The sequence below is a fragment of the Penaeus vannamei genome, chromosome 25 (assembly GCF_042767895.1).
Source record: "Penaeus vannamei isolate JL-2024 chromosome 25, ASM4276789v1, whole genome shotgun sequence".
NCBI classification, from domain to species: Eukaryota; Metazoa; Arthropoda; class Malacostraca; order Decapoda; family Penaeidae; genus Penaeus; species Penaeus vannamei.
The window spans coordinates 28,203,242-28,213,241 of record NC_091573.1 but is presented as its reverse complement, the minus strand read 5'-3'; the positions used below and the strand labels follow the sequence as shown (position 1 = coordinate 28,213,241).

Genomic DNA, 10,000 nt, shown 5'->3' with positions numbered 1-10,000 from the left:
ATACATATATGTATATGTATATATATACATATACATATATGTATATATATACATATACATATATGTATATATATACATATATGTATATGTATGTATATATATACATATATGTATATGTATGTATATATATACATATATGTATATGTATATATATACATATATGTATATGTATATATATATACATATACATATATGTATATATATATACATATACATATATGTATATATATATACATATACATATATGTATATATATATACATATACATATATGTATATATATATACATATACATATATGTATATATATACATATACATATATGTATATATATACATATACATATATGTATATATATATACATATACATATATGTATATATATATACATATATGTATATATATACATATACATATATGTATATATATATACATATATATGTATATATATATACATATACATATATGTATATATATATACATATACATATATGTATATGTATATTCTTTTTTTTTTGTTGTTGTTGTTTGGTTTACTTCATTGCTGAATCATATGAAAAACAGGGAAGGGGAAAAAAGTTTTATAGGATGAGGATGATGGGGGAAAATTCTGACTTTTGTCTTCACTCTCTCCCTCTTCCTCTTTCCTTTCCTTTTTCTCTCCCCCTCTTCATCTTTCTCACTCATTCCTGCTCTCAAATAAAGGCACTGTATTTTTATGTAGTAAATTGCTTGAATGTAAGCAGCATTTAGTTTCAATTTATTGATCTGCTTTAGTTAAATCTTTACATAGAATTGCCGTTCAGTGATATATGAAATTACAAGAAGGTCGTATGTTTTCTTTATTATTACTCAGTCTTGTTGAAAAATAAATATCCGATAAATACTTTAATATTTTTCTTTATCCAACAGGAGATGATGATGGCGACAGCAGACGGAAAAGGCGCCTGTGAACACCAGCAAGAAATTTTGTTAAAATTGTTACATATGATAGATGAAAAAAAGAAGAAAAAAAAAAAAAAAAAAAAAAAAAAAAAAAATTGGGAGCTTTATATTTCTCTCTCTCCAATGGACATTCTTTTGTAAAACTGGTGCAAATTATTTTATGGACGTATTAAAAAAAAAGTTAGTGGTTAATTAGCTTAAAGGAGACAACTGTTGTTAAGCGGAGAAATTTTTATGCCTATATCTTTTTTTCATTATTACTGATTATATAAATAAAGTATTTATAAAAGGATTAAAAAAAAAACTTATTCAGTTCACCTTTCCTTTAATAACTATAAAAGTATTTATAGGGTATGAAAGTGTCTAAATCAATACCGACCAAGGTCTAGTACCAAATTCCTATATTTGCCGCTACCTCGACCCTACACTCGCTTGGATTTTATTCGCTGAAATGGCACCTCAGAATTGCGAATTATAAAGTACAGTCTAAATTCTTGCCGTAGGGATAGATCTGAATAGATGATCACCCTTAGAGGCAATATTCTTGCCTAACAGTAAAATTAAATAATGGTAAGGGGGGGGAAACAGATTTTTAAAAAGAAAAAAAAAATCAACTTAATTCACTACTAATACTGCCGTCACAATGACAATCAAAGGGAGGACTAGACAAAAATAAATAAAATATACAGGCATCCACTCAATGGACATATGCCATAATGCACAAGTTACAAGATAGATACAAATTAGAATTAAAACAACAGTGGATATTTCAAGTGCTAAAAACATTTCTCTTTATATATTCATCTACTTTTTTTCTTTTTGAATTTTTGGGCTGGAAGTGAATTTTCTTTAAATTTTTAATAATTTTCCTACAAACCTTAACCAAGTAATGATACTCGGTGACTTGCACGAAAAGAGATTTATACAAGCAGCCTAAATCCACATATAAACACTTAGTCCTCTGCACACTCAACAATTCTTTCATAAAAAAACATCCTTATTCATTCATTAAGGACAAACAAAATACCAAATAATCATATTTTCAATCTAAGTCTTGATCATATATTATTTTTATTACTGAGCATTAAAATGTAAAATAGTCGATATAACAAAGAGATACAAAATGCTCTCTCTATTTTCCCTACTAAAAACAACTAAAAAACTAACAAATTTATGAAAATGAACAACAATCTTTAAAAACTCTGATGTGCTCAGCACATCCAGTCATCATCAAGCAAAGTCGTGGCCAGAACAACGCTCGTCTTGTGAATACCAACTTTTGCAATAAAAGTTGAATTGATATTTTACCTGATTTAGAAATTTTCTTAGATGTTTTTGTTTTATTTAAAGAACCTGGATGTGGGCTAGTTAGCAAATGCACTTAAAATCTGCAAACTTGGTTCTTCATGTGCTGTACAATTTTTCCAAAAGAAGACTGGTGACAGTGATAAAACACTTTCCTTTTCCATTATAACACATACCACACACATAAATTGCCTCTTTTATTATTATAAGTTTTAAGTATCAACAACAATATCAGGCACTTGACGAGTTTTTAAAATAGTCTATGAGTCTGGAAGATGTACATTGTATTTCCAGGAACACCTGTGTTTGGATGGAGGCCATTGGGTTTTGTTATAGGCATGTGAGAAATATCGCTCGCTAATTTCATCCTCATTCATTCATTTTCATTATTGGTCAGATGGTTCTGTTCCGAAGTATCTGTCGCCAAAGTTTCCAATGCCGGGCACTATGTAGAACTTCTCATTGACGCATGGATCCACTGCCGTTGTTACAATTCGTACTTTAGGGAATGCATATGCAATGTTATGAACACCTGGTTGAAAAAAAGAAAAAGAAAATCAATCTCAGAAATTTTATATATTTCACATCACAAAATAATCAAAAACATATCAAAAGGAAAAACAATATGACACAAAAGACCCTCAACAATGATCACAAGAGCTTACCTTGCTCGGTCATGAGGAGGGAGCAGAGGGAGATGTGGTCCTCCGGGACTTCATGGTCGAGCAGGACCCGGATGGCCATGATCGCCGCCGCACCCGTGGCCACTGTGGCATCCATCAGGAAGATGTGGTAGTCCTTGATGTCCTTTGGCAGTCTTAAGTAATATAGCTAGAACAATGATGATTTAATCAATGAAGAATAATAAAATAAAGGCACTAAAAATAAATCTGACATAATAATGATAGAACAAATTCAATAATAAAACAACAACCTTCTAAACCAACACCCACACTATTAAAGACCCACAACTTTCTGTACACCTCAGAAATGAATAACTAGCAGTATGATATTTTTTAAAACTAGGAAATAGCAGTAGTAACAACATCAACATCAACATCAACATCAACATCAACATCAACATCAACATCAACATCATCAACAACAACAACAACAAAAAAAACACACACCTCAGGCTCCCCTGTATCAAGGTTGGTCTGAATGAGGATCTTGCCGATGCGCACATCCTTGAGAACCTCACAGAGAGCATTCTCCATGGTCTCTCCTGCTCGCAGAATGGACACGCCGCAGATCTTCTCAGTTGCAATGCGCTTCCCTTCATATGGGATACCCTGGGGCGTCTCTACAGTCACGTCCTGCTTAAAGAGGGACAAGGATACTTAGGTCTCAAGGCTTGGAAAGAGATAGTGTTCACTGTGATGGAAATAACAATAAAATTTGGTTTAGTACTGTTTATCCCTGATCATGATATGAAGAAATTTTATGTTTGTAAACTAGACTGAATTCCCTCTTTATTTTGAACCAAGAACAAGGAGCTGCATGCATAAATAAAAATATTAACCATCTAAACCAATAGAAAAAATTAACAATCTCAGTTAAGGTCCTCACCGTGAACGGCAACAGCGCCAGGGCATGTTCAATCACCAGTCGTATTAGTCTCTTAGAGTAGAAGATAAACTCGTCACGGGGTGTGTCCTTGTTGCGGATGAATGTGTGTAGTCCGCGGATCTGGGGTGTGGAGGGCAGCAGGTGGAGGGAACTGGGTCTCACAATACCAAAGTTGGCATGCGCTAATTTTTCTCGGAGTTTAAAACCTCTCTGTGAATTGGGGATGGAGAGAAAAAATATTTGTTCTTAATTATTTACCTATAGAAAACTTTACATACTTTAAAGGCAATACTTCCATTTCATTATTCTATTTTCTTTTTCTTCTTAATTTATCTAAGGAAAAACAGATTTCAAATAACACTGTTAGATCTTGTTTCATAGAAAATTACTTGCTCAAATGTCCACATCCTTTCTATAATCTTAAAAACAAAATCTCGCAAAATTAGTCTGAATACCTACATAGGCCTTTTCAATTAGGACAGACACGAGCCAATTAGGCTGAAATCCAATATTCATATCAGAAGGCTTTAAGTGTTTATTATAAATGCTAGTTTCAAAATAAATATTTAAGTAATAGTAGATAAAATTTCTCAAATTCATGACCTTTGAAAAACTTGCCTCATATCAAAAGTCTGAACTACATCAATATATTCATATCAATCAGATATCGTTAGAAAGGAAAATTATTGCTGGAACACAAAAATACAGCCACTGACCTGTTGCAACTGCGTCATAACATTCTGAGCAATAAGATTGATGGCCACCTCATTATCCCCACCTCTCGGAACAATGATGTCAGCATGGACCTGTTTCCAATCAAAAAAGAAACATCATCTCTCACGTACTCATTCTTCACACAAAATGTTCAACAAATCTACTTGAACTTTACTGTTACATTTTCTCTAATCTAAATTTATTGCTCCACTTATTTTCACTTATTTTTGTTTTACTTTGCATCTTTTATTTCATTAGCTTTTCCTTACTCCAAGAGTAAAGTAGACCACATTTTCAAACTAATTCAAGATTGCTGCTATTACCTTTCTGAGAAACTGGTTGAATTACTCTACAAGAAACCAAGACAAAGTTCAACATGAAAACTGTTGAAATAAGTATGAATGAGAATGAATAATTTCACATGCCACATTCTGTAATGAATTTTTCTATATCACCTACTTTATATGAACCAAAGCCTGATGAAAGTGATATTCATATCTATTATCAAAACCAAAATTCACCTTCTGGCATTCCAACCTTTGGAATACAAAATCTTCCTTCACCTAACTCTCTAAGAGACATATCTTACCATAGATGGGGCTATGTAATAGTCAAAGGCTGGCTTGACAAACTTGAAGTACTGCTTGAGCACTCCATCTAGTTCTCTCCCTCTCTCTGCAATGTCCCTTCGCAGTCGCCGCACCAGCCGCTCATCTGAGTCTGTGTCTACGAACACCTTCATGTCTAACAACTGTGGGGGAGAACGTTCTGAATGGTTCAACTCTACTTAAGTACAGCTTAATGCCTACCATCTATTAGGAAGCAAATGTTCTTCATATTCTTTCTGTACCTACACTAAAAACAGGGTTCATATTCAATTGCTGGAAATTAATAAACATTCCTAATGTTGTTGCACTAAGAAAAAGTTATGTCCAATAATTGAATAATTCAGGATACCTTTAATGTTCCCAACTTGTGCAAGGTGTGGAACGAAGCATAAACGATGTCAGTGACATGCCTAACAAATGGGAAACACAGAACCAAATGTACAGGATGTCATTAAATTTCCTAACTTGAGGAAACATGGAACCACAGAACACTGCCATAAAATCTTGAGGTGCGAGAGGTATAAAACTGTCTGAAAACAATTTTTGGTGATGGATATAGCACTTCAGAAGTGAACTTTTGGCATCTTGGAAGTGAATTATCCGGGAAAACATACCTTTATCACATCATGAGAATAGAATGCTAAAATTCCTTCAAATATGATGACATTGGCACCATACATAGTTTTCTGAAACCAATAGAAAGAAATGTTATCAATTTTCAATGATTATTGATGATATTCATGCAGCTGTATTTATCATCATCACATATTCATGATTACTGTTAATAGTATTAATATCTTTGCCATAATGATTATATCCACTACCTTATCATTGTTATTATCATTATCATCATCACAATGACTGTCATTATCATTATCATATATTACATTATATCATATCATATATTACATTTCATTATCATTATCATATCATCATTACTTTTTCATTATCTTCATCAATTTTATTATTATTCCTACCATTACCATCATTATCATTATCATAACCATCATCATTATTCTTATCATTACCACTATCATTACTATCATTATCACCATTATCATTATTGTCAGAATTTTTAGCATTAACTATCATTAGGCATTCATCATTTTTATTTATCATTCATTTAGAATAATTCATTCATTCATCATCATCATCCATCTTCTCTAATCATGTAACTGGCTGTTCTTTCTGCAGTGGCAATGGAGTCCACAGAGTAACATAACTTACAAGTGATCCTTTATTTAGTTTTTTTTTTTTTTTTTTTTTTTTTTTTTTTTTTTTTTTTTTTTTTTTTTTTTTTTTTTACTTCAATTTGCAGTAGCATGAACAATCCAATTTCAATATTCCTGCATCAAAGAAAAGTTGAGCCACCAATTTCCGCCACCTCATTTACCGTTTTGGTTTCCCGGCGATGGGTGACGAAGTTGTATATGGGGACCTCCACCTTCTTGCCCTCCTTGAGCCTCGAAAGCGTCTTAACCACAAGCTCAAAGTCGAAGGCGTCAGGGTGGTCAAAGTTGTATTCATTCCTCGCCGCATCATCATGCTGCTTCTCAGTCAGCACCTGTAAAGAGGGTAGAGGGGAGGTGGAGGTTGTGCCACCCAGTCAGTGATGAAGAAAAATTGAAAAAGGGGAAGGGAGAAACTCATAAATATAAATATAATTAAAAGGACAGTGCAATAATATATATATTTTTTTTAGTAACTAAAGGATAAACACTATTGAGAGAAAGTAATGGCATGCAACTCATTATCTCAAAGCCTGTACAATCTACTCATAAAAAACAAAAATAAAACATACTTATATATAAAACTGGATTTCTCTCAATCTTCAGAATCATACGCTAATGAATAAACTCTACAGATTTATCAGACTTATATTACAATAATGCAATGAAAAAGAAAAAGAAAAGAAAAATAAATCTTATATGTGAGGTGAGTGTTTGCTCCTTCCTTGCGTATCACTGTTGATATCTAAGCCAAAAGTATGTGTTTAACAGAACTGCCCCACGAAGCACTCATTTTACCCAATTATGAACACAGTATGATATAGAATGGTTTCAATAGGATTCCACCCTTAACCCATTGGCGCCGGGTGTCACGTACGTACATGCCATGGCTGTTGTGGACCAAACGCCGGGGGCATCATGCCATGCCCATTCCCGCGCTACTGGCTCGTCGGACGGAGGTTGTTTTTCTCCACTAGTAGCGGCTTCATTTATATGGTAAAGATTTTAGGCAATGGCACCTAAAGTGAAGGTAAACCTTCAAAATTTTAATATTTTCATAAATTTTAGAATAATAAAAGCTTTTAGGTGCTATATGTCGCTCGCAAACTACCGATCGAGCCGGGCGCAAACAGGGGAAACTGCCAGTGTGCGCCAACAAGCCGGCGCATACGTAAACTTGACAAAATTTTTACCCGTCGCTGATGGGTTAAGGTAACCATATTAATACCCATTCAGGACTAGAGTGACCATTCTCTCCCAAATGCTTCACAATTTAGAAGAGTATGCTGTATAAATATATGATTCTACTGCTGACTAACTTCCCTCATAACTTTTGTTAAAACAGACAGTTACAAGCTGATTTGGGAAAACTATTAAGCTGGAATAATGTATTACTGAATTTATCTGGATTACAGATATGCAGTTTTTGCAGTATACCAAATGACTGCTCCAATATAGGCTAGCACCAAATATAAAGAATTGGTGTGAGTAAAGTATATCTTTTTACCTTTAAGAAGGCAATGTTTCATTTCAAGAACCATTTCAGTGAAGAATAAAAAAAATTCAGCCTGGCTATATACAGATTACATGTGTAATATTTTATTATCTAAGTCTAATTTACTAAGTCAACTTGGGTTTTGTTCATTCAAAAGAGGCTTTCAAACTACGGAAACTACTGTAAGGTGTGTAAAGTAGGACCTGCACTGTCTCCTGCAAACTCTTATTCACAAATTTTACAATTAGGGAAAAAGTACACCAAATCCAAGTTCTTTTTCCTAGGTGCTCAGTATAAACCAGTCACTGTATTAGTAATGTGCATACTTTCTGAAGTAGGAAATTACTGGATGGGATCATAACAGAGAAAAATTGAAAGAGCTTCCAACGAGATCATGTGCATATATTTATGTGCTGTTGTGCATGCTAGTTACAGGCCTTGTGAATTTGCATGAGCGTTCAAGACAAGTTAACAAGAGCATCAGTCTTACTGAGATAAATCTAAAAACAAACTTTTATTTATGTTATCAAAAAGTTACGAAAAAATCAATATACAAAGTGTTAAAGAGCATAATGCACTTTTGTTCAGAGTCTCCAAAGGAAAAGACAGATACAATGGACATTCTGATTGCAGGAGATGTGACACTATCTACTTTGTCATAGAGGGGGCAAGAGAGCAGAGAAGTGTCCAATCACCCACCTTATAGAAAGAGTCAAGGGAGAGGAGTGTGACCCATGGTACATCCAGTTCTTCGATAATTTTCTTGGCAACGGTGGTCTTTCCCGAGGCACTCCCACCACACACACCTCAAAGAAAATGCAATGGTTTTTGTTTTTCGTCGTGGTCATAATTTTGAGGAGCAGAGCTTCTCTGTCTACATGAGCTCTTGAGCATGTCATTACATTTTCTTTTCCATTAATCTATTTCCAACATTCAAAAATATCTACCAGATATACACACAGACACAGACACAGACACAGACACAGACACACACACACATACACACACACACACACACAATGTACACACACACACACACACGTACACACACACACATGTACACACACACACACATGTACACACACACACACATGTACACACACACACACACACACATGTACACACACACACACACATGTACACACACACACGTACACACACACATGTACACGCACACACACACACAAAAGATACAAACCATAAGCAGAAGTACTAAGAAAGTGCATATCTCCGCCAAGTCAATAGAGCCAATGATGCAATCATTAAAAAAAAATTCTTGATCCAGATCAAGATCAGGATCACCACCTATCTAAGTTGGGTAAGACACACCTCTGGTAAAAATATTTATAAAAATCTGTTCATAACTTCTTAAGTTATCCTGATGACCAACCAATTAACAAACAGAACAAACAAACTAACCAACACTACCAAAATATAACCTCCTTGGCAGAGGTAAATCATAAAAAGGAAATTTCCTTCCCCATGCTACAGAGTGATTATAAATCATGCAAAGTTTTGGAAAACCACGGAGAGACGAGCTAAGATTTTGAGGCCTTAAAACACTAGCACATTTTCCTCCCATCGCTTGATATCTGACCCCCATTCTCAACTGGTAACACTATACAGGGTTCTTGCAGATATAAGCTGATGAAATTTAAGACCTTTAAAAGATTTTTTTTTTAGACATGCCAACTGCTTTTTAAGACCTGGAGCCATTTGTCACTAAATACATACTTCCCCATAATGTGTAGACCTACATCCTCTTGATAGATTGTGTGCAGAAATTTTTTTTTGCACATAATCTTAACAGCGCATCGATCAGCATAGATCAAGCTCTAATGTTGTTGACAAATGAATCCCGTGAATAAAGAAATACCTTTGGCAAACTTAAGACATTTTAATACCTGCGACAGAAAAAACTGTTATTAATACTTTTTAAATCCTTAAATTTCCAAGAAGTTATTTAAGACATTTTAAGACTTCTTGAGGATGCGCCTGAACCATGCTATTTCTCTCGGAATTGGTATATCCAGTTCCAGTATGAAAAACACTGAAAATTAATCATGAGCCTGTTATAGTGTTACAGACTGAACAAAGGAAACTGAGATTTAATCAAGAGATGACTAAATTACGCTATT

At 34.0% G+C, this 10,000-nt stretch overlaps 2 protein-coding genes across 6 annotated transcripts in view; one reads left to right on the top strand and one right to left on the bottom strand.

The window, feature by feature from the left end:
* Positions 1–1,246, top strand: part of LOC113813106 (nucleoporin p58/p45) — a 50,553-nt gene extending 49,307 nt beyond the window's left edge. For 3 of the 4 annotated variants that reach the window (XM_070139372.1, XM_070139375.1, XM_070139373.1), the window contains one exon: positions 910–1,246. In XM_070139372.1, the coding sequence (XP_069995473.1) occupies positions 910–950 (41 nt within the window). In that variant the 3' untranslated portion in view covers positions 951–1,246. Of the gene's footprint in view, positions 1–853 lie in introns of all 4 variants that reach the window. The other variant, XM_070139374.1, reaches the window with a different exon arrangement.
* Positions 1,247–1,250: 4 nt separating this feature from the next.
* Positions 1,251–8,668, bottom strand: LOC113805442 (lethal (2) k01209; the record flags this gene model as incomplete). Of its 2 annotated transcripts, none has more annotated exon segments than XM_070139370.1 (9): positions 1,251–2,779; positions 2,913–3,078; positions 3,378–3,566; positions 3,817–4,026; positions 4,533–4,622; positions 5,120–5,281; positions 5,753–5,824; positions 6,532–6,702; positions 8,562–8,668. In XM_070139370.1, coding segments are annotated over 9 exon segments (1,313 nt in total), but the record flags the coding sequence as incomplete, so codon positions are not given.
* Between the last annotated feature and the right edge of the window lie 1,332 nt (positions 8,669–10,000).